Below are 26,083 nucleotides of genomic sequence, written 5' to 3'. Positions count from 1 at the left end.
AGAGTGATGCTTTGAATCAGGAGGCCCACCTGCATTACCTAGTGCGGTCATATGGGTTTTTGCCAAAATTCAGTATGATACTTTCCAGAAAGAACTCAGGAAGAACTGCCCTTGAAAGAGGGGCAACTGTGACTAGATAACCATACCTCAGATTTGGTTGCAGGTTGCCTTGGGCTGGACTAATTGATACTAGTATTAATGTTGTCAAAGGAGAATTTTGCCCTAGGAGTGAGTTCCAACAACAATCCAACTTTGGATGCAGTAGCTTGGCGTGCACATATAATGGGATCATTGCCAGACCACACTTCTGCTATTCCTAGAAAAGCCAGTATAAAAGCAGCAGTAGCCCTGCCAGTTTTATTCATGAGTGGCATCATATAAATTGATTTATTAACTATGAAGATCATAACATCACAAAATTTGAACATTTTTGTAGAAAGCATTTCTCCTTCTTTTAAATCCTATTTATTGTTTCTCTCCAAATGTATTAGATGTACTTTAAATATTTTTTAAAAATTCACATATTTCCAAAATACTTTTTTCAAAAGTAAGTTGTATGAACTAAATAAAAAATATGAATAGTAGTATATTAATTTATTCATTATTAAATATAATAATAAATAGTTGCAATATGGAAATATCTTTACAAAGATGAATTTGGTGAGCCTAAATAGTATATGTTTTTTCATCCATGTTTTCTTCCATATTATTACATTCCCTTACAGAAAAGAGTTAATTCCCTTGTTCAGGGGATTTTGATTTAGACACTGAAAATGGTATAGCCTGGGAAGTTCTGCCAATTATTGGACTTTGTAGTATCTTTTAGTAAAACTGTAATGATTATGGATTATGTAATGCAATGAGTAATTAGCTCATCTATATATAATATCTAAATTGGCTTTTTAAGGGGTATAGTTACAGCAGTTTGTGTGGCAGTTGTATGAAATGGCACATCTTTATTTTAATAAAAGTGTTTCTTTCTAATCTGCTTTTAACTGTTTTGCAGAGAAACATCATTGTTTTCAAGATCAGTGAATTTTGATAGATACATGATTATGTCAACAAAAATAGATAGAATAATAAAAATGATGGTATTGAAAGTATCCATTTGGTCATCAAATCCAATTTGTATTCCACACAGGAAGCCTAATTAAACGATTTAAAATAATGGGTTGTTCAGCCTCTTCCTAAACACCTTGCTAACAGATTGATTGAACTGCTCTTACTGTTTTACTTTTTTTCAGTATCCTTGTTGAATGTCATTATCCTTATTATTTTTTTCCATAAATTTAGTTGCTGCAGTATTCGGTTATAATCGATAGTGAGGGCACTAACAGGTGAAGCTCGGTGAGACATATTAAATAAGAGGTTAAAGATTAGGATTTCAGAAAGCTCTGAGATTTACATAATGTTTGTGGAAAAATCAAGAGTCTGATCCATTTCAGATGTTTTTATAAAGACATAAGCTTTTGTAAGCTATAGGTCATTTCATCCGATACATGGATAGATTGGTATAAGATATAAATTGGAATGAAGCAGGAGAGAAAAAAGGCAAGACAGCTTAATTAAAAAAGATGCAAGTTATAGGTGAGACAGTTTGTCTTACAATAAGAAGAAGGTGTTAATTAATAATTGTAATGAGGTAAAACTCATTGTGTTTGTTGAGGCTTTTTGAGTACTTCTGAAACTTTTTGATATGTTTGAGTTCAGCGTTGCCTCATCTGGTAGTGCTGCTAAAATCTTATTTTTTTCCCCAAAACGGTCACTTTAAATCTATAGTTGAGTGTCCTGGGAGATTGAAATGCTGTGATGCTATTCTTTTCCCCTTGTTTCAGGCTTGTGTCCATTAATTATTTTATGCAATATTTGTCCTATGTAGTGTTTAGAAGGGATTGTTGGCAATTGATGGCACAAATCGCAATAGAGGCAGAATGTGTACAGAGGAGGTGTTGTGGAGTTTAGTACTTGTGTTAACATCATTGATTCTTCTTGTTTGTGAGAATCTGCTTGAGACATATTAAATAACTACTTATATGAACATAACCACTCAGTGCCTAAGAAAATGCAGTGTCATTGCTCAGTAAGGATTGTAGCTTATTAATAATGCATTTGAGTGGCTTGAGCTGTAGATTATAAATGACAAACGGTGCTGTTATTTTGTTCTGGTATTTTAGAGGTGGGGTTGGAAGAGAGATCGAGTGTTTAACAGGATTTGTTGGTTTGTTTGTCTGTTTGTTTGTCTGTCTGTCTGTTTGTTTGTTTGTTTGTTTGTTTGTTTGTTTGTTTGTTTTATATGCTGCCCTTCTCCGGAGACTCAGGGCAGCTTACAATGCTTTTAAGCAATAGCCTTCATACTTTTGTATATACCTGCTTAGTAGAGCTTTTGGTCCCCCCTAAGCGGTGTTCTATTTTATAGAAAGTCAGCTTATTGCCCCCACAAACCTGGTCCTCATTTTACCTACTTCGGAAGGATGGAAGGCTGAGTCAACCTTGAGCCTGGTGAGAATTGAACTCGCAGTAATTGCAGGCAGCTGGCAGCTAAATACTACTTTAACAGTAGTTTAGTCCACTGCACCACCAGGCTTATCTGGGAATCTGGATTTATTGATTTGTTTATCAAACATGTTAGGTTGGTAGTTCAGACTCCTGAATGCCTGGTTTGATTGCAATAATTGAACATTTCTGTCAAGTGGATCAGAACAAATGTCATTGTAATTTAGAGCCTGGCTATAGATGTTCTGGATGGAAGTTAGACGCATATAGATATGCAGGGTGATTATGAATGTCTACAGATCATTCTATTTGTGTATCTATTCTGTAGTTTGATCATGACATCAAAGAACAAGAGAATTTGATCTGTAAACAGATCTAGACGAAAGTTAATAGTGAAATAGAAGTTCTAAAGTACATAATGTAAATCTCTGAACTTTCTAAAATCCTCATCTTTAACCTCTTATTTAATATGTCTCACAGAGCTTCATCTGTTAGTGCCCTCACTATCGATTATAACAGAATACTGCAGCAACTAAATTTATGGAGAAAAATAATAAGAATAAAGATTTTCAACAAGGGCATTGAAAAGTGGCATTAGTGGTTATATATTGATGGCTTGAAGTTCACGTTTATGAAGAATATTGTTGTATAGTTTTTCAATATCTATAGTAGCTAAAGTAGTGCTGTATCATCAGCATATCGAAAATTGTTGATATTTCTTCCACCAATCTTTACCCCAGTTTGGGATTTTTCAAGACCTAATTTTCTTGTGATCATTTTGAGATACAGATAACTTTGTTGCACTTCTTTTTCTATCTTAAACTAATCGGTGTCTCCATATGGAGTTCGTATAGAGGTTTTCTAATTTGTTTACAATGATTATATCAATTTGACCAGATGTGCTGGTACCCCTAGGTCTTGTAGGGCTTTCCATAGCTTCTCATGATCAACACAATTGAAAGCTTTATTATAGTCAATGAAGCACATGTAAATGATCTTTTGATATGCATGAGAATTTTCCATGATCCAGTGCAGAGTTGCAATATGACTGGATATCTGGTAATTCCCTTTCGATGGTTGGTTGTATAATTTTTAGCAAAACCTTGCTGATGTGAGGGATGAGCAATTGTATGATAATTTATCTTTTGAGTCACCCTTTTTCGGCAGTGAAATTAACACTGAGCATTTCGATCCCATGCTAGTGTTGTTTTCCCAGATTTTCTGACACAAGTCTCTTATGACTCTGGTTAATATCGGTCTCAGTAATTCTTCAGGAATAGTGTCAACATCTGAAGTCTTGTTGTTTGATAGTTGGTTCATTGCCCACATGATTTCTTCCTCAAGGATGATTGGTTCTATTTCTACTTCTCTTTCCTTGTCATCTTTTGCTACCTGTGTATATTTGCTATCTTCTGTATATTTTCACTAGCTATTCTTGATACCTTGTTGATTGGATGGTTCTTTCCCTTGCATGTTTTTAATGATGCCTTAACAAGTCATAAATTATGCTTGGATCTTTTTGAGTTGCATAAATGCATTTCAAATAAGATCCTTCATGTAGTCCGCTTCAAGCTGTTTACATTGCTCATCCTAGTAAACTTCATTATCCTTCCTTGCTGCCCTCTGGAAAGCTGCATTCAGTGTTCTTACTTCTTCCTGTTTGCCTGCTGCTTTGGCTGCTTTTTTTTTTTTTTGCTCAGATATTTTGATGGTTTCATCTGAGAGCCACTTGCACTTTTTCTCTGACTTCTTGTGTTATATGTGTACTTCTGCAATACCAATAATGGTTGTTTGAATTTCCTGCCACAGTTCATCAGGAAGAAAATTCAGTGTTCAGTAATTCAAAGCTATTTGTCACCTGTATAGTAGGGATTTTGGTGACATCAAACTTCTTTGGAGGCACTGCCTTTTTGATGGTGCATAATTTGATTTTAATCTTTGCCACTAACAATTCGTGATCTGAACAACAATTGGATATGTCTTAATAGCAAGGACTGAGCTGGTCTATTGATGATTGCATGGGACATAGTTAATTTTATTATAGTGAAGTCCATTTGGTGAGGTCCCAGTGTATAAGTGGTCCTTGTGCTGTTTGAATCATGTATTCATGATCCTAAATCTGTTTTCTTGGCAAAATTGTATCAATCACCTGCATCATTTCTCTCACTTATCCAAAATGACCAGTGATGTCTGTCTCTGCTTGTTTGCCAACTTTTGCATTAAAATTGCCCAAGATGTAAACAATGTCTTTTTTGAGTAGTTGTTTCATTGTTTTTTGGACCATGGCATAAAAGTCCTCTATTTCAATTATATTTAATTATAATAATATGGATTATTTGAAAAACCATGATTAAAGCAAATCCTATTGGGTGAATATAGATAATATGTATATATTATTGTCTACGTTTCTTTTTCATCTATTGCTTGGGAAACATTTGCAAAATTTAGCATTTAAAAAATCTTGAGACATTCTTTCTTAGAATATCTATTTTGTTCCTTTAAAATAATATGTCAAATTTCAAAAGCAGAAATCAAGTTAATAAATCAGGCCCGAGACAATGATATATTATCATCATCACCATTATCATCTTAGTGCAGGAAACATTTAACTATACATTGTTCAGTGCACCCGTTTTCTTTGATGACCAATTATCATCTTTATAAAAGAAATATTGCAGACTCTTTTGGGTCTTCTAATCCATATATAAGTTCCTTTCCCCAGGAAAAAAAGTACATTTGGCACATTGACAGTTCTAACAATCCAGTTTTCTTGAGACCATATCATATCTGAATTTAATTCTGATGAACCTCATTCTGTTTGTCTTTGTTTTCATTTTTTAGTTACTTTAACTTTGTGCTATATGCCACTCTCTTCAGATGCTGATCACCATCAGTAAGAACCTTACATATTTACAAATATACTTTTCCTTGAGTACAGACATGGGAATCAGGTAGAGAAGTGGTCCTCGTACATACACATTACTATAAACAACCTAACAAGGCTTTTACTTCAAAACAGTACAGGTAGTCCTCGATTTAGCAACAGTTCATTTAGTGACCACTCAAAGTTACAACAGCACTAAAAAAAGTGAGTTATAACCATTTTTCACACTGCAGCATCCCCATGGTCATGTGATCAAAATTGAGAGACTTGGTAACTGACTCAAATTTATGACGGCTGGCAGTGTTCCAGGTTCGTGTGATGGTCTTTTGCGACTTTCTGACAAGCAACGTCAATGGGAAAGCCATGTCCACCAAGCCATGCCCACCAAGCCATGCCATGCCCACCAAGCCACACCCATAGAACCGGTAGTAAAAAATTTTGAAACCCACCATTGACTGGAGCGTTACTAGTAATATTGTGATCCCTTCACATAAGATTTTCTTCCATCATTTGTTTTTTATAATTGCCCAGAAACTTCATTCCTATAGTTTTTTTCACCTTCAGTTTAAACATCACCTTATCTCACTGGTTTCTGGATATGCTTGGAACTGCCTATTTAAATATGTTTAACTAAAATAAATTGAGCTTCCCTTTTATTTCTTTTCTTTCTCTGTTGAACTTTAGAGAGAAAGCAAAGCATAACTTTTGGTTTTTTTCTGAATGAAAAACGAAACAGCCCTCTGTGTGAACATTGTGAATATCTTGTGTATCAATGGAACAAAACTCAAATGTATGTCAAGTGTTTCAACCCAGGAAATGTTGCAAAGTTCAATATTTATTAATATGGTCCCTGTTACCTCAATGTCCACGAAAGCAGGTGGAATAGTAGTTGTGCTGAATGTTATATATGTTCAGTACAATATTGTCCAGTGAGTTTTTAAATCCTAATTCCCAATGGTTGTACCATAGAAAATTTTGGGAAGAAGCAACAGTGACAAATTCAATACAGTGCAAGCCATATTATGGTACAGCAACAGTAAAAATACGATGTTCCGCTTTTATCTTGTAGCTTCTTGCTGTGCAAATTATTGTCTCTTTCCATGCTGCAATACTCAATAGTAAAACATATTTTTGGTATCCATTTGTCACATTCAGTGTACATGCTTTACTGATTTTCTCACACCCTACCCTACAACTGCCTTGAACTCTGCCAGAGACAACAAAAGTGAAACTTCCAGATAATAATCCCCTTTTATTTATTTATAATTTATATTTATATTGGAAATGCACTCTAAATCTCAGTGATGTGGAGTGTTAAAGCCAACAAAACCCTAACCAGTCATGAAACATAAAAATAATGGAAAAAACATGAAAGGGCATCTCTATTACTTCTGAGTTCAGGTTAGAATTTTGGAATGAGTGTTTATGCCAGATTTAGAAAACTTGGATTATTGCTTCAAGTTCAGAATGTTTTGCACAGCTATGCTGTAAACAGTTGTACACACATCTTTTTACAGGGTTGTGTAAAGAATTTGAAAGAGATCCTTTGCAAAGGGCTTTGATATAAAGGAAGCATGGCTTTTAAAGCATTATAGCAACTGCATTCTTCAGAAAGTTTACTCAGATGCTTTCAAAATTGTTCTCTTATGTTTCCAATTGTGTGTGTATTCACAGACACTGCTCCCCTGAAAATCTGAGCTGAAATTCTGTGCCCTCATACTTATAGATAACCTTCTACAGCACACAGATTTTATGAAATATATTAAAGGTGGTCCTCGACTTACGGCACAATTGAACCCAAAATTTTTGTTACTAAGTGAAACATTTGTTAAGTGAATTTTCCCCATTTTATGACCTTTTATGCCACAGTGGTTAAGTGAATCATTACAGTTGTTAAATTAATAACAGGTTGTTAAGTGAGTCTAGCTTCCCCCATTGACTTTGTTTGTCAGAAGGTCACAGAAGGTGAACACATGATCTTGGACACTGCAACCATCATAAATATGAGTCAGTCACCAAGCATCCAAATTTTGATCATATGACTATGGGGATACTATAATGTCGTAAAGTGAAAAATGGTCACTTTTTTCAGTGCTGTTGTAACTTTGAATGGTCACTAAATGAACTGTTGTAAGTTGAGGACTACTTCTACTGCTTTAATGCTTTAGAGAAATATTCATTCAAGCTAGGTGCTTTGAAAACCGTCTCTTTCAAATGCCTTGCATGCTCCTGCTGTCTAACTTTTTGTAATGCATCAAACACATAAGTATATTAATCACTTAAACATGATTACTCTGTAATAATATTGATAAAATGCTTGCACCTCACAACAGTTGTCTAAATAACCTTAATAAGATTGATTAATGAAACACAATCAGTTAGAAAACTTCATTGCAAAATACAGAGATTTACATATGCACAGTTCAGTATTCTGCATTGTGTATATTTTCAAAATGGCAAGACAAATTTAATGGAGTATTAATGATAACGTGTGACAAGATGCTTTCACAGGCAAGAAAAGAACATAAGTGATGAGAAGTGTAAATTTTTGCTGGCTATTAATACAATTTAAACTTTTTAGCCTATTGGCAATATCATGGTTGATTTTATGAAGAATAATATCTGAATTGGGGAGCAATATAAAAGAAAACATGAATCTTGATTGAAATTTGCCAGTTCAAGTGCCATTTATTTACTTACTAAAATTTATATACCATCCATTTTTCAAGCTCTCCCTTAGCTAATTTAAAAAGTGTTCTAGAGTTCAATTGATACTGTTGTTATTGTGCCAAATATGTCAGCCTCCTTGTATGTAGCAATCTTTCTGTCTGAGCTGCTTGATTCTGTGGATAGACTGGCAATGGAAATTTCCAGACTTATGAACTATTCCTTCTCAGGATGTGGAATTGGAGATGGCTACCATGACAGCCATAAACCTATCCCAAGTCATACAGGGCTCAATGCATAATAGTGGTCATATGTTTGACCTGATTTATATGTCAGAACAGTAGCAAGAAGTTCTGAACTGAAGTTCTGGACTTGGGGAGCTGAAAACTTCTCCCCTGTCATGGTCAGATCACTCTCTGGTAATCCAGCAGTTCTCTGTCACCACCCTCCATCCCAGAGACTAGATTTGCTATCTTGATCTACCCTCAGCAACTAATAGGCCTAATCTAGTTGTAAAGAGACCTGGAGATTGTTCTGCTGTTTGAGCTGCTATGTGCTTTTATTTTTTGTACTGTATGTATTTTATTTAGTTTCTATTTTTATTACAAGCTGCCCAAAGTCATGTCTGTGACATGTGCAGTAATATTAAATCAACTAAAAATAAGTAAGTAAGTAACTAAGAAGTAAGTAAGTAAGTAAGTAAGTAAGTAAGTAAGTAAATAAGTTTTATTTCATCTCTTTGTTACTTTAAGGAATTTATCTGCCCCTCTTCCTAGAGATTGACATATTATGCTCTTATTTCCTGAAAATATGAAAGGATGATTGATTACAATCTGCTACAAATCTCTGCAATATAAACTGCATTATTGTTTTAGGAATCTATTACAGGAATGTCTGGATTAACAGATAAATATTAAAGAATGGATATTTATCACTACTTAAAACTATTATAGTATGATCACATTTTTCTTTTAAATTCACCTTTATCCCACCTTCCTTTCATAGGCTTAGATAATATCGATGGATTTATGCTTCTATTAAAAAATATAAATGACTTTATAAAATATTTTAAAAATAGGAAAAATAACATATGTTACCAATAAAGGGATCAATAATATACTTCAAAGGACAACAGTAACACAACAGTAAAAGGTGTGGGACAATAAAAGTGACAGAAAAATACTAAACCCAATGTTATCTGTAACCAATTTACATTGGTAAATTGGTTACAGTGAGTAAGCAAAATTACTCACTTTTTTCTGGCAACCTTTCTATCTATTTTGTTGTAACTTGTGCTGCAATTCTAAACATATTTAAAATTAGGAAACATTCAGTTCTAGGACTTTTACAACATAGTTTTAAATAAGCAGTTTAAACCTCAGCAAAATCAAAACTCCATCTCTCCATGTCTCTCTTTGTCCAGGGAGCTGGCAGGGAAAGGGAAAGGATAATAGAATAAGAGTAACATATGTCAGGAAGAGAAAAAGTAATAATAGAAAATGAAAAAAGATTACAAGTAATTGTTAGAACCATTCATTTAGTGACTGTTCAACATTGCAACAGCACTGAAAAAAAAGTTATTTATGACTGTTTTTCACACTTATGGGGCAAAACTCACTTAATAACAGACTTGCATAGCAATGGAAATTTTGGGCTCATTTGTGGTCAGAAGTTGAGGATTACTAAAGAACCATGGTGGCGCAGTAGTTAGAATGCAATAGTTTAGGCTAATTCTGCTGATTCCCAGGGGTTTGATCCTGCCTGGCTCAAGGTTGACTCAGCCTTCCATCCTTCCAAGGTTGGTAAAATGAGGACCCAGATTGTTGGGGGTAATATGCTGACTCTGTAAATTGCTTAGAAAGAGCTGTAAAGCTCTGTGAAGTGGTACATAAGTCTAAGTGCTATTGCTTATTGCTACTTGTATTCTGTCCACTTTAGATCTTATGTTGCTAGGAGTTGTGCAGTCACAAGTCTGTATGCCTTTTGTGATGTGGAATTTGGATTAGGTGATATATTTATGGTCAGGTAGGATTTGCACCAAGAGATGATGGTATTAGTATCACAGAAATTAGATTTGATCTCAGGGAAATGGGCAGTAAGAAATAGGAAAAATACACACTCACAAATACACAATACTCTCTCTCTCTCTCTCTCTCTCTCTCTCTCTCTCTCTCTCTCTCTCTCTCTCTCTCTCTCTCTCTCTCTCTCTCTCTCTCTTCATACATACATACGTGTGTTTGTGTGTTATTTGCATAATTGGTCCAAAGAAAGTATAGCTATACAAAATGCACCATTTATGTAATGAAATTCTGGCACATATTAACAATGAAAGCTCACTGAACATAATAAATATGAATAATTCTTTACCTAGATATTTTGAGAAATTGTGAGAGGCATTTGCAGCAGTTTAAATTTGTTAATGTAAGCCATATCTTTTCTATAAAATGGATAGTTCCTTCTTTAGGCATAAAAAATAAATAGAAAGTGGAGCTGAACTGATTTCATATGCCATTGCTGTACATTCACATTCATTTACATTCATGTCCTTTTTTTCTATTTTTCTCTTAAGCTCCATTAAGGAAAGCCAAATTTGTTGAGAGCCCCCGAATTCCAGAATCTGAGCTTGGCTCACCAACACTCAATTCAACACCAAAACTGGATCTTGATGCCTACTGTCCTGGTAAGCGTGCGGGCACAATTCCTATGCATTCTGAAAGGAGAAGAGTGGGTCTTTTTTTATTTCAGCAAGATTTGCCTTTCTCACATTTTTTTAACTTGAAAACTGGCAGTTTTTATTTCTTGCAGATAGAAATTGTCAGATGTAACAGTTTTATTTTTGACAAACAGTTGTAACTTAATATTTGTTACTTTGCAGATTTAAATTAAAGCTTCAAAACTCAAAATTTCAAAACTTCAAAATTGGAACTATTACACAAATAACAATATTGCTTAGATAGTCTAAGGCCATGGATATTTATTCAGTTAATGCACAGATACATAGTATTTTGGAAGACTATGAATTATTACAAGGACTCCCTAAAACTTGTGTCTCAAGTTTCTTAAGGCATGAAACACTGATATTGAAAATAAAGCCGGAACAGTTTTATTTTATTCTTAGTCAGAAAAGAGGTTGTAACATACTTGTAACACTAAAAATCCTGATTGTTTCCAAAATAAGTCTCTGAATGTGCGTTTGTGTGTTGGTCATTTTATTTTATAAACGTATACCTTTTAGCAAATATATTTCAAACAATTGATAATAGAAACTCAGGTAAAGGGAAGTACAAAAATAAAACAGATCACAGGGTTGTGACTTCTGACTGAAGAATCCATGAGTGGTTTTCCATTCTTTACCTTATATTGTACAATACTGATGTTAATAAAGGATAATATTTTAGTTCAGGATTGAAAGGAAGTATGTTTAATGCTTTCTTGTAGACATTTCATTACCCAAACTAGGTAATATCATTAGTGCTAGTAAAGAGTGGGGTTGAGAGCAATTTACTAGCACTGATGATGTTATCTGGCTTGGGTAATGAAACATCTGCAAGAAAAGACTCAAGCTTAGAGAGCACCATGGACCTCTCGATATTGATATTGTGATTTCTGAAACTATCTGCAAGAATAGGATACACAAGGACCAAATTCCAGAAGCTTTTTGGGGATTTTGATTATTATCATGTGTAAGTGATTTAACCATTTCCTTGCTTCAGTTTCTGAACTACAGAAATTAGTAACGCTAAAGTTGTTATGTTTTTCATAAACTTCTCCCGGTTTAACAAATTGAAGCAGTTTCTTAGTTTTTTGAGGAGTAGAGAACTAAAAGAAAAATAACAATGTAATACAAATAGAAAATTTATGTATTCAGTTAGTCAGAGGATTAAGGGAACTTCAGAATCTTGTTCTTTTGCTATCCCAAAATGTGATGTGGCTGCCATTAAATTTTCTTTAATATTCACTTTACTATTCTGTAAAAAATTAAATACATTTAATTTTATAATATCCGTGACATATGTTATGCTGTCCTGAAGTTCTCACCGTTAAAAATATGTGTTGTAAATCAAATAAATAGCAATAAAATAAAATTGTAGCAACAGCTTTGCTTTTCTGCAATCAACTATTGTGAATTTAGAATACAACTATTGTCAACAAAGATGATAATCTGTAATGGTGGAGATGAAGATTCTCAAAGTTGAGAAAAAAATCATTTATATCCTGGCATACTTTTTTGCTAGCTTGTACTAATCATATTTGCCCTACAACCACAGTTTCAAATGATAATTTTATCTTGGTTTGAAATTTTGATTTGCTAAAACCATAATTTATCACATTTGGTTTAATAGGGTATTGTTTTAATTCAGTTTTCTTCCCTTTTGCTGAAAGGAAAGGGTAAGGAGCATATGAGGTTAATTTCTGTAATGACAAACTATAGTTTTCTATTTCTGATATTTGAAACATTACTTTCCATGCTTATGAGCTTAATTTTTGAATATGAGTTCAGAAAAAAAAGATACCAGCAATTCAGTTCTGCATTGTTTATTTCCTTAGCTGCTTGTATATTTCTAAACTTCCAATACTGAAGCCCTGAAAATTGAAACCAGATTTTCCTAATCTCCCATTGATATTCATTGACTGGAATACAGTCTCGTATCTTACCTGACAGTACAGGAAGATCATTCAAAAATAATTTATTTTGATATAAATTAGGTAAAGCCTGTAGCAATGAGGAAGGACAGTAGTTCTATTTTGCTTTCCCTTTCATTCCTTCTTTTACTGATTTTCTAAATATTACTGAGCTACAATTTAGTACCATATCAAGAACTTCAATGCTTCAAGTTTAAATCCAAAATAAGGTCTTTCAGTGGGTCTGGGAATACAAATATAGTATTTGTTTGCAAATTTTTATATGAGCCGTATTTTCTCTCTGATTTAGCACATTTTTCCAGATAGCTCACTCTTCAGATAAGAATCATTATGCATTAGATTGAATCTTTGTTTTTTGCTTTAGACTATCTGAAAAATATAGGTAGTCCTTAACTTACGACCACAATTGAGCCTAAAATATATTTTGTTAAATGAGACAGTTTAGTGAGTTTTGATCCATGTTATGACTTTTCTTGCCACAGTTGTTAAGTGAATTTCTGCAGTTAAGATAGTAACACGGTTGTTAAAAAAGAAGGTTACAAAAGAAGATTATATGATCCTGAGATACTGCAGCCGCCATAAATATGAGTCAATTGCCAAGTTTCTAAATTTTGATCACATGACTGTAGGGATGCTACAATGGTTGTAAGTGTGAAAATGGTCATAAGTCATTTTTTTCAGTGCCATTGTAATTTTGAATAGTCACTAAATGAACTGTTGTAAGTCAAGGATTATCTGTACACATTTGCAATAAATTAATAAAATCAACAACTATAAGAGTAAGGGAAAATTCTCTCAAGGTAAATCCAGGTTGTGGTGCGTGTATAGTCACATCTATGTATTCTTCTTCATAGTAATACAGAGGGCATCAGTTACTGCCTTCTTCCTGGAAATGTTCTCAATTTCCCAAACTAGGTTATAATCATGGCATTTTGTGGTGAGGTCCCATTTACAGTAGTACTTGAAAGTTTGTGAACTATTTGGAATTTTCAACATTTCTGCATAAATATGACCTAAAATGTAATCTGTTTCCCACAATAGTCCTAAAACTACCTAAGGAGAACCAAATTAGATAAACAAGTCAAAACATTAGACTTATGTATTTAATTATTTATTGAGGAAAATGATTCAAAGCTACATATTTGTATGTGGGAAAAGTATGTAAACCTCTACGATTATTAATTCATTTGAAGAGGAAGTTAGAATCCAGGTTTTCAAACAATGAGATGATAGTCAGGTATGAATGTGAGAGAACCTGCCATTAAAAAAAACAAAATTCTGGATATTCACTTTCAAAGTCTGATCTTTACAGCACAGTTAACAAAGGAGATTTCTGAGGACCTCTGAAAACAGTTGTTGATGCTCACGAAGCTAGAAAAGCTTATAAATTATTGTCAAAGTGTTTATACTCTACCAGTCGTCTTTCAGGCAGATACTGTACAAATGGAGGCAACAGTAACAGTATGATAAACCTTCCCAGGACTAGTCAATCAATCAATCAAAATCAGACCAAGAGCAAGGTATTCCAGGAGATCTCCAATAACCTCAGGATAATATCTAAGGAACTAATAGTATGTGGGAAAGACAATGGGAGAATGGACCAAGAAATGGTGCTGCCCTTAAAAAAGAACATTGCTATTGTCAGGTTGTGAAAGACACAGTGAATAAGCCAGAAAGTTATTGGAAGAGTATTCTCTAGATGGACACCAAAATAGAATTCTGGAGTTTGAATGAAAAGCATTATGTTTGGTGAAAGACAAACACTGCATTCCAGCATAAGAATTTACCCAATCTGTGAAATGTGGTAGATCACAACTATTTGTCATCATTGATACAACTGTGAGCTTCAGTAGGAGAGCATCATAGTGGAAGTGATTGATTAACTAAACAGATCCCTCCCCCCATGCTTCCCTTGCCCTCCCCATCTTAGCATGTGGCTTATTTATGTATTTAGTATGTATGTGCATTTATTTTTTATTATTGTTTTGGAATGACCAAGTTAAAATCCTAATTTTAATCCTATTGAAATCTTTTGGAAGGACTTGAAACGGGTAATTCATGTGAAGAAGCCCACCAACATCCCAAAGCTAAAAGTGTTGTATTGGGCTAAAATTTCTCCAAGCTTATGTGCAGGAGTGATCAGTTATCAGAAACATTTAGTTGTACTTGTTGCTGTCTAAGGAGGGCACACCAGTTATTGAATGCAAAGTTCACATTTATTTGCCATATAGAAATACAGGTAGTCCTCAATTTAGGACCACAGTTGAGTACAAATTTTCCATTGCTAAGCAAGACAGATAAGCCAGTTTTGCCCCATTTTATTACCTTTCTTGGCACAGTTATTAAGTGAATCACTGCAGTTGTTACATTAGTAACACGCTGGGGTGGGTTCTAAATTTTTTTACTATCGGTTCTCTGGGGGTGGCTTATTTTGTGGGCGTGGCTTGATGGTCATGTGACAATTATTTAGGATTTAGCAGAGGTACTGGTCTACCAGGCTTTTAACTGCTTGCAGAGCTGTACCGATCTACCCATTTATTTTTGCAGGCACTGATCTACTCATGTATTTTTGCAGGCACTGGTCTACCTATTTATTTTTGCAGGCACTAATCTACTCATGTATTTTTGCAGGCACTGATCTACTCATGTATTTTTGCAGGCACTGGTCTACCCATTTATTTTTGCAGGCACTGATCTCATGTATTTTTGCAAGCACTGGTCTACCCATTTATTTTTGCAGGCACTGATCTACTCATGTATTTTTGTAGGCACTGGTCTACTCATTTGTTTTCTTTTAACACTGATCAGCTGTAGGGTGGCCCTTTGAAGCCCGCGGTAAGAGTTTAAACAGTTTTTTTCCCTCTAGCCATCAGCTGGGACTCAGGAGGCAGCAAAAGATTGGGGGTGGGGCCAAATAAAAGGTAAGAATAACACAGGGGGGCAGAACTGGTTTGGTGATGTCATATCATCACTGCTACCGGCTCAGCAGAACCAGGCCGAACCGGGAGGAACCCCATACTGGTAACACGGTTATTAAGTAAATCTGGTTTCACCATTGACTTCCCTTGTCAGAAGATAACAAAAGGTGACCACATGGCCCCGGGGTGCTGCAACTGTCATAAATACATGTCAGTTGCTAAGCACCTGAATTCTGATTACAGGACCACAGGGATGCTGCAAAGATCCTAAAAATGGTCATAAATCACTTTTTTCAACTGAACAGTCACTAAACAAATGGTTGTAAGTCGACGATGTATGTAGGTTTGAATAATTTTCCTGAGAGAACTACTCATCCAGTTTCTAGACCGCTTTGCTTTTTCTAATACCAATGAAAAAATGTGGGAGGATCACTTGAGTATATTATGTAGGTTGAAGAGCTAGAAGAGTTTGTTATGGAGCTTTGATGACAGTCTGTTTCCAGGCTGGGTCCCTGTTACACATTTAGAAATAGCAGAGGTGGTGAAACAATTTAAACTGGGTAAACATTTTATCACTACTGCAGATGTGAGTAATCATCAGGAATAATCAGTGTTAGCATCTGTATTTACCTTCATAGATTGTGCTGTACAGGTTTTAAGAAAGTGGAGCTGAGTCATTATAGTGCTATTTGTAAAAAAAAAAAAAAAAAGTCAGTTGAGATTTACCCAGAGGTGGGCTTCAGCTGGTTCAGCCCTGTTCAGGCGAACCGGTTGTTAAATTTTTGCACAGTTTGGAGAACCGGCTAATCGCACCACTGGCTGGCCCCGCCCCTCCCAGTCACTCCTTATCTTGCCTCGCCTGCCTTGACCATGGCATAGCAGCTGCTGTTTTCTGGCTCCCTTGCTTGCTAGCTCCCTTGCCTTGACCATGTGGTCCCCACAGCCCAGCCCACTTGCCTGTCTTCACCCTGGCCTCCCATGTGGCCCAGCTACCTGCCGAGCCTTCCTTCACCATTCTCCACTGTCTCGCACATGGCCAATTACCTGCCTGTCTAGTGAGCCTTCCTTTGCCTCTTTGCCGACGCAAATGGCCTGTTATAGAGCTCTCCTTGTTGGGGACTTCATTTGAAGCCATAGCCACCCTGTAGGGGTGGTGAAGTGAAGGGGGACCACCTTGCAGGTTGAGGGGAGCCGCATCTCCCCTCCCTGACTCAGAAACCCCCTTATCCAAAGATTAGGAGCCGGTGAAACTATAAGAATGTGAGATTGTAAGGAAAATAGCTTTTCCCATCTGAATAAAAGATTTCGGCTTTTCTGCCATGAGGGCCTGAAGGCTTAGTTTTTACCCAGTCTGGTCAGACTTAGTTCGGGCCCAGTCTGCTTACTGCTGACTGGCTAGTTTGAATGAGCAGCTTCAGGGATTGGGGCATGGCAGCCAAGCAACAAAAGCTTTGCAGTTCAGTCCGATGAGACAAAGGAAGCAACCTATCCTTTGATTGACTACTGTTGCTGCCTGAATCCCTGAAGCAGGAGGCTGCTATGGCCCAGGCCTAGGCCTGCTGGCCACATGGCCCCAGCTGAAGTCTTTTACTCAGAAGCTGGTGAAAATGTTTTCCTTAGATTTCATGTTCTTACAGCTTCACCATCATCTGAATAAAACACTTTGGCTTCTCTGCCAGTGGGTCAGCATCTTCTGGACCTCTGGAGATCTTCAAAAAAAGTAAGATCTACAAAAAATAAGTAATAAAGTAAATAGCATGATTAACATTTCCATTATTTTCAGTGGAGAGTAAAGGTAATTAAGTTAGCATGAATGTAGCCTATTAAGGTCATGTTTAAAAATATAAAAGAACTATATGTTAAAAATGTCCCTGATTTGCAACTAAATCATTTATGTCCATGTTTTGCTTTTTTGTAGCAAGTTGTACATTTTTGTTTTGATAAAAGCAAAGTGAATATTCATTGAGAATCAATCTTTCTCCATTGTGGGTGGAGACAGCAGCCAGGAATGGGTGTTCTCGCCTGATCAGCTTGAAGGACTGAGTCTGTAGCAAAATTAAGCTCACCCTTGTTGCTAGGAATATCCAGCTTTTTTCTCAGTCCTTCAGACTGGACAGACGTCTCAGGCTGGGTCTCTTACCCACCTTCCTTTTACTTTTCTTGATTGATGTCTTTGACATTTGGACTTTGATTATTGTTGTTCTCATCGAACTGTGAGTTACTGGGAATCTTGTCCTCATTGGACCTAGTTCTGTTTCCTACAGGTTTGCCTGCCTGCGAGGGGATATCCCCTCCCATTTCAACCGTTGAACTAGCAGGCGTCTCGGAGCGCCTTGAAGGCTTTTCTCCTGGGGGTTTGGGGTGAACGTAGCAAGCCGGAGAATTTGGTGAGGAGCTTCGCACTCCCTTGAGGGCTGCGCGGATGGCCATTGCTTATTTCATCTTGCGGGAGGCCATCTGACGCAAAGACCAGCTGTTGGAGCTTAAGCTCCCATCGCTCCCGCCTGCTTAAAACATTGAAGGAGCCAGCCCTCCGCGACAAGCATTCCCAGCTTGGTGGCAACAATCCCAGAGGCAGCCGTGTTATTCTTAATGACCGCTGTTTGAGCTTCAGGAGCTTCACGTTCCATTCTCTGGCCGTTTGGATTGGGTTTGGCCGTCAGGAGCTTCTTGCTCCATTGCCTGGCTGTTGTTTTGGCCTTGAGGAGCATTTTGGGCATCAGGAGCTTCGCGCTCTATTGCCTGGCCGTTGGGCGCCATTTGGCCATTCAGGAGCTTCTCGCTCCACTGCCTGGCTGTTGGGCACCATTTTGTGGCTATCAGGAGCTTCACGCTCCATTATCTGATAACAGCCACCATTTGAACTTTGTGCTCAATTTTCTAATAGCACATTTGTGCCTTGCAGCTGTCCTCTGTGCTTACCCAAGGGGACCCTTGTTTCTGTTGTCTATCTAGGGCTGGGGATTTCCCAGCTAATTGAACTGGAGGTTTTTCACCGATAGCTTTCTCCAGAAAGAAGCGCCCTGAGTGTCTTCTTTGAATTTAAGGTGGCCATTTGCAATTCTTCTACTGGCTGGCAACCATTTTGGGGACCAGTCTGCCATAGGCTTTGACCTGCCTTGTTCCTAACAGGCCCAGTGCCTTTCATTTTTACAATAAGGATGCCTAAGGCACTTTCTAAATCAAAACATGGCTGGAAGGCCGAGTCTACTGGGCAGGCTGATAGGGTGCCCTTGATCATGGGTTCAGGAACGACTCAAGCCCCTAACATGGACATGCCTCCAGGGGACAGACAGTCTCGTTCTCATCATACCCGTCGCAGCCACAGCTCAGTTGCCACCAGGGACGAGAGGCGCAGGGACTAGGCCTTGCAGAAAATTTGCAATAAGGCCAGCAAGCGTAAGACCCTTCCTGTGCAGGAGCTTCCCCAGGTTCTTCCCTCTGTGGTGACACCTGACCAGGTTTCCCTCCGGGACGGTCCCATTTCTATGTCCACTGCAGGTTTGTGGGGCCCATAAACCTCCTCCTCCTCTAGTGGAGTCTATGGAGACCGCTCCAAGCCAAGTTCCAGGGGTGACTGAATCCTCTCTCACACACAATAGAGACTATGTGCTCCCTGATAATCCAACAGATTTTTTCCAGGGCTCTACAGATGGAAACCTGGTCATTTGCGTCCCGGCGGAGTTCCTTCTGTGAGATCCGTGCCTTCTGCTTCTCCTGGGAGGGACATTCAGGATGATCTGCTATCCTATCCAGAATCAGAGTTGTCGGCTCTTTTGCACACGACCCATCCAGCGACTCTTGATGAGGTCGACCACCCGGAACCGGACTTGTCTGATGACGAGGGCCTTGAGCTGGAACAACCGGCCTTTACCAGTCTTTTCCCTCCGGCAGTTTTTAAATCCTTACTCTTTAAAGCATCTCAAGCGGTGCAACTGGGCCCGCCGGTTACTGGAGAGGTCCCTCCAACGCCCCAAAGGTTGTTTAACCCTTTTCTCTCTGAGCCAACTAAATCTGTCGATTCTATTCCAGCTCCTCCACTTTTCCTGGATGTTATTCAACGCCAGTGGTCGTCACCTGGCTCTGCTCTGGTTCCTTCTTCCCTGGACAAGTGTTTCTTTAATGTGGCTCCTGACATGGATAATCTGCTCCAACTACCCATGGTTGATGCCCCTGTTGCAGCCTTATTGCCTCACACTGCCATCCCGGGCAAACCAGACGAAGGTCTTTGTCCTAAGAAACGCCATTCTGACCAAACTCTCCAACGTGCTCACTTAGGGGCAGCTTGGGCGATTAAATCTGCCACCATGGCCTCCTTCTTCAACAAGGTGACACTGCTCTGATTAAGTCAATTCCAAAACAAATTGGAGGCTGCAGCAAGATTTAAATAAAATCATCGCAGCAGTCCAGTTATCGGCAGACACCACCCTCAACTCTACCCGCTTCGCTTCGAAGTCTATGGCTTCAACGGTGGCAGTGTGCTGGCTTGTTTGCCTTCAACATTGGCAGGCGGATGCCCATCACAAGTGGCGTCTGGCGTCTTCCCCCTTTACAGGGGGCAAATTGTTTGGCTCTTCCTTGGAACCTTTCCTCGTAGAGTCAAAAGATAAACACAAAATATTGCCTTCTTCGCAACGCAACACTCCCTTTTTTTGCAGGCCTCCTGTGAGGGGATCTGATTGGGGTGCTGGATCTTCCCGTTCTCAGGGGTCCTTCATACCTAGACAGCGGGGGACCCAAGACAGGTCATACAGAGGTAGAACACTCCCTGGCAAGCGGCCCTTTTGAGGGGGAGGAAGCTGTTCTTTCTGTCGCCAACGATAGCTGCATGTCTGATGGTCTCATCGGCGGCAGGCTAGCTCTATTTGCTGACCATGGGACATTCTCACGTCGGACTCTTGGGTCAGGGATATAGTAAGATCTGGTCTATCCCTTGAATTTCCCACCACCCCTCCGAGTTTCTTTGTTCACTGCCCCGTTTCTAAAGACGGGCACAAAAAGGCCCTCATGGATTTGGCCGTGAAACACCTACTGGACAATCGAGCCATCCAGCAGGTGCCATAGGATCAGATGGGCCAAAGGTTCTATTCCTTGCTCTTTCTGGTCCCCAAATCCTCAAATGGGTGGAGACTGATTCTGGACCTTAAAAGACTGAACCGCTATATTGTTTATAATCAGTTCAAAATGTAGTCTCTTCAATCTATTTTGGCTGGCATCCAGAAGGGCGACTTCCTCATTTCTATTGACCTCATTGAGGCTTATTTACATATCCCCATTTTTTCCCCACATTGCAAATATCTGCGGTTTCATTATGCCAATACGCATTATCAGTGCTGTCCCTTACTATTTGAACTGTCTTCTGCTCCCCGTGCCTTTAGTAAGGTACTAGCCACCTTGGCAGCTCATCTTCGGGCCATCCCTGTCCGTGTCCAATGTTACTTGGATGATATTTGACTGCGGTTCTTGGCCCTTCCCAGCTTTTGTGAGAGGCCAGCTGGTGTTGACATCTGGCCACGAAATGGCTTAAGACTCCATCCACTGCTGTGAGAGAGCAGTGGAGTTATTGACTTGGACATGATTGGATATCCCTTTTCCGGATTTTGGAACAACTTGATTGACCCCCTGGCCATGGGTGTCCCCCGATTATTCAGATGTATTCGCCAGCGGAGCTTCTTGTTCTGCGAGACTCCCCCCTCTCGCAGGTGTGGCCCTCCACTCTATCGAGGGCCTACCTTTATGTCGGGCTTTGGCACCCTGAGAGGTGGCATGCTGCAAAAAGGGATTGAGGGGTTTTCTGGGGAAATTTTTAGACAGATTTTTAAGGGGTTTTAAGGGGCGGGAGGGTTGTATGGGTTTGGGGGTTAACCCACGGGGAGAGGGATCTGGCTCAGCTGTCAGTCGGGACACGGAGGGTGCGGTTTCCGGGGGTAAGGGGGGCATTAGTGTTCATTCTGCTAAGGGCTTTACCATCACTACACTGAATGGGAGGGGCAGATACGGCAGGAGCAGGGGACCATATCACGTGGTGGGGGCACGCACTCGCTACCTTCGAGCGGTAGCATGCCCCGGTCCCCATAGCCCCTCTCGTTCCCCGGGCTGTTCAGACTCTCAGGGCCCGAGCCTTTGGCTGTTGTTGTGCAATGCCAAGTCTGTGGTAAATAAAGCCCCCCTCATCTGTGATCTTATTCAGGAGGGGGGAGCGGACCTGGCAGGCATTACGGAGACCTGGTTGAGCCAGGAGTGGGGAGTTCCCCTCATAGACATGTGCCCACCAGGCTTCCGCGCATTCCACCAGCCGAGAGCTCAGGGCAGGGACGGGGGGGTGGCGGTTATCATAAAGGAAGGTCTTGATCCGAGGGAGACCACTGTTCCACAGATAGCCAGATGTGAGTCCCTTCTTGTGAAGTGGAGCCGTGGAGTGCAGATGGGTTTGTTGATCACGTACCTGGCTCCCGGCCGCGTGGCAATGACCCTGCCTGAGCTGCTTAACGTCATAGCCGAGATGGTGGTTGATACCCCCAGACTTTTGGTCATGGGGGATTTCAACCTGCCATCCATCGGTGAAACGTCTGAGGTGGCTCAGGAGTTCATGGCTTCCATGGTGGCCATGGACCTGACTCAGTTAATTCATGGCACTACTCACTCGGGTGGACACACTCTGGACTTAGTTTTTATCTCTGGTCAGTGGTTGAGTGGTTTTGATACAGGGGATATAGTTATCAAACCCTTGTCATGGTCTGACCACTCACTCCTTCGACTTGACTTTCTAACCGCTGCACCCCGCCGCAGGGAGGCGGGACCGACTAGGTGGTTTCGCCCCAGGCGCCTGATGGATCCTGACAAGTTCCAGATGGAGCTTGGGCCAATTCCTGAGACTCTGGCTCATGACTCGGCTGAAGTCCTGGTGGCCGCCTGGGACAGTGCGGCTGCCGGGGCTTTGGACCGCGTTGTGCCTTTGCGGCCTCTGACCCGGTGCTGAACTCACCTAGCTCCTTGGTTCTCCGAGGAGCTGAGGGAGATGAAGCGCCGGAAAAGACGCCTGGAGAGTAGTTGGAGGACCAGCTGTTCCGAATCTGACCGAACGCTGGTGAGGTCTCATATTAAGACCTACCTAGTGGCGATAAAAGCGGCAAAATCTAGCTATTTTGCCGCCCTTATTGCGTCATCAGATAATCGCCCAGCTGCCCTGTTTAGGGTGACCCGCTCCCTCCTCCATCAGAGAGTGCGGGATGATCCCTTGCAAGGTCGAGCTGAGGATTTTGTGCAGTATCTGCATGACAAGATCGCTCTGATTCGGGAAGGTCTGGCCTCTGACTGGGTGAGTCCAGATGGGATGACTGAGGCAGGTCTTGAGAGTGTTATCTGGGAGGAGTTCGATCCTGTGGCTCCTGAGGACATGGACAGGATTCTGGGACGGCTGAACGCGACCACATGTTTATTGGACCCATGTCCCTCCTGGTTGGTGCTGGCTTCCCGGGAGGTTACACGAGGCTGGCTCCAGAGGATTATTAACGCTTCCTTGAGCAAGGGTGTCCTGCCGGCCGCCTTGAAAGAGGTGGTGGTGAGGCCCCTCCTGAAGAAGCCCTCTCTGGATCCGGCTGTTTTGGCTAACTATCGTCCAGTCTCCAACCTTCACTTTATTGCGAAGGTTGTTGAGAGTGTGGTGGCGCGGCGGCTTCCACAGTACCTGAATGAAACTATCTATCTAGATCCGCTCCAGGCCAGTTTCAGGCCTGGGCACAGCACCGAAACGGCATTGGTCGCGTTGGTGGATGATCTCTGGAGGGCTCGGGATAGGGGTTGCTCCTCTATTTTGGTCCTGTTAGATCTCTCAGCGGCTTTTGATACCATCAACCATGGTATCATGTTGCGCCGGCTGGAGGGGTTGGGAGTGGGGGCCACCGTTTTGCGGTGGTTCTCCTCCTACCTCTCTGACCGGTCGCAATCTGTGTTGACAGGGGGGCAGCAGTCGACCCCGAGGCGCCTTGTCTGTGGGGTGCCGCAAGGGTCGGTCCTCTCACCCCTTCTGTTCAACATTTATGTGAAGTCACTGGGTGAGATCATCCGTGGCTTTGGGGTGGAGTACCATCAGTACGTTGATGATACTCAGCTGTACCTCTCTACCCTAGGCCACCCCAACGATGCCCTTGAAGTGATGTCCTGATGCCTGTAGGCTGTGCGGGTCTGGATGGGGAGAAACAGGCTCCGACTCAACCCTTCCAAGACCGAGTGGCTGTGGCTTCCAGCGTCCTGATATAGCCAGCTGGTGCCATCGCTGGTTATTGGGGGCGAATCATTGGCCCTCACAGAAAGGGTTCGCAACTTGGGCGTCCTCCTGGATACACGGCTGTCTTTAGAAGAGCATATGACGGCCGTGGCCAGGGGAGCTTTTTATCAGATCCGCCTGATACACCAGTTGCGTCCCTTTCTAGATCGGGACTCCCTACGCACGGTCACTCAAGCACTCGTCACTTCCCGCCTGGACTACTGCAATGCTCTCTTCATGGGGCTCCCCTTGGGGGAGTTGGTCCAGAATGTCGCCACGCGGGGGATTATGGGAGCGATGGGGCGCTCCCATGTGACACCTCTCCTGCGCGAGCAGCACTGGCTTCCTGTGGTCTTCAGGGTGCGCTTCAAGGTGTTGGTGACCACCTTTAAAGCGCTCCATGGCTTAGAGCTGGGGTATTTATGAGACCGCCTTCTGCCGCCAATAGCCTCCCACCGGCCAGTATGCTCCCACAGAGAGGGACTCCTCAGGGTGCCGTCGGCCAGACAATGTCGGCTGGCGACCCCCAGGGGGAAAGCCTTCTCTGTGGCGGCACCTGCCCTCTGGAACAACCTGCGCCCAGAGATACGCACGATACCAGACCTCCGGACTTTTCGTCAGGCCCTGAAAACACATCTTTTTCACCTAGCCGGGCTGGCTTGATCCCATCCCTTCAATTTTTAATTTGTAATTGGTTTTAACCCGGGTTGTTTTAATTGGATAGCCAAATTATTTAATGTTTTTAAATTGCTTTTAAATTTTATATGTTATGTTTTACCATGGCTGTTCACCGCCCTGAGTCCTGTTGGAGAAGGGCGGTATACAAATTAAATAAAAAAATAATAATAAAATATTTTAATTCAGTCCTCTTCTGAACAGCTTTCCTTAGAGGATCTTCACATAACTATGCATTGTCTCCGAGAGCATGGCTTCTCTATTAATATAGCGAAAAGTCAAAAGATCCCGTCAACACGTATTCTGCATCTGGGGGCAGTGATAGATTCCCTAGAGGGTAAAGTCTATCTCTCTCAGGAGCGACAGGTCAGCCTTAAAGAACTTGTAGGTAAAGTTCAGAAGGAGTGTAAAGTTCCCTTGGCTTTGCTGTCTACCTTACTGGGTAAGATGGTTTCAGCCATCCACATTACCCTGTGGGCTCGCCTTCAATGGTTTCTCTTGCCCTTTCAGAAGGCGGGCAAAGGCAATTCTCAAGCCAGGGTCCGGGTTCCCCCCAGCGTCAGAAGGTCCCTAACTTGGTGGAGGTCTCCAGCCATTTCCAAAGGGTGGCTCTTCCACAAGCCTCGCCGTCTGGTATTGATGACGGACGCCAGCCTTTCCGGTTGTGGGGCACATCTTCAGACGCAGGTTGCTCAAGGATTATGGTCAGCCCGCGATCAACGCCGGAACATAAATTGGCTGAAGCTGCGTGCAGTCTATTTGGTCGTCAGACACTTCCGCCGACTGGTCACGAGCCAACATGTGTTAGTCCTTACCAACAATGTGGCCATGAAGGCCCACATAAACCGCCGGGGGGCACCAGATCCACGGGTCTGATGTTGGAGGCTTCCAGACTGGGTCTCTGGGCGGAGCATCACCTGTGTTCCTTGGCAGCGGAGCACATCTCGGGGACATCCAACGTGCAAGTGGACTGGCTCAGCTGCCAGACTATCGACCACGCGGATGGCGCCTGCATCCTTCCATCTTCCAAGACCTGTCAAACTCTTTGGCCTCCCAGAGGTGGATCTCTTCGCTACCCCAGAGAATGCCTAGCTCTCCTGCTTCTACGCTCGGTTTCCAGCTCCTCAGGTGGAGGGAGTGGACGCTGTTCGCAGTCATTGGCCAAAAGGGCTTCTTTATGCCTTTCCCCCACTGCCACTCATTCCAAGAGTGGTACAGAAGATACTGGAGGAGTGGGCGGAGGTCATTCTTCTGGCGCCACACTGGCCCCGGCGGCCTTGGTTCGCCGACCTTAAATCATTGTTGGTGGCCCCCTCTGGAGGATCCCTCAGAGTGTGGCCTCGCTCAGCCAGGGGGCATTGGTCCACCCAGACCTTCGGTGGCTCCAACTGAGCGCCTGGCACTTGAGCGGTGTGCTCTGAGTAGGGACAACATCCCCTCCAGGGTTATCTGGACCATCCAAGCATCTCGGAGACCGTTCATGGATCGCATTTATTCGGCCACTTGGCGGGCCTTTTGTGATTGATGTGACCGTAT

At 41.2% G+C, this 26,083-nt stretch overlaps 1 protein-coding gene across 8 annotated transcripts in view; it reads left to right on the top strand.

The window, feature by feature from the left end:
* Window positions 1-26,083, top strand: part of TANC2 (tetratricopeptide repeat, ankyrin repeat and coiled-coil containing 2) — a 376,797-nt gene that overhangs the window by 224,798 nt on the left and 125,916 nt on the right. For 7 of the 8 annotated variants that reach the window (XM_034416164.3, XM_034416167.3, XM_034416163.3 and 4 more), the window contains one exon: window positions 10,614-10,724. The exons of the other annotated variant lie outside the window; for it this stretch is intronic. In XM_034416164.3, coding sequence (XP_034272055.1) covers window positions 10,614-10,724 — 111 coding nt within the window. The remainder of the gene's footprint in view (window positions 1-10,613; window positions 10,725-26,083) is intronic. 8 annotated transcript variants of the gene reach the window in all.

This window comes from Pantherophis guttatus, chromosome 4, assembly GCF_059756535.1.
Source record: "Pantherophis guttatus breed Tessera chromosome 4, ASM5975653v1, whole genome shotgun sequence".
Lineage (NCBI taxonomy): Eukaryota > Metazoa > Chordata > Lepidosauria > Squamata > Colubridae > Pantherophis > Pantherophis guttatus.
This window is presented reverse-complemented; position numbering and strand designations above follow the sequence as displayed.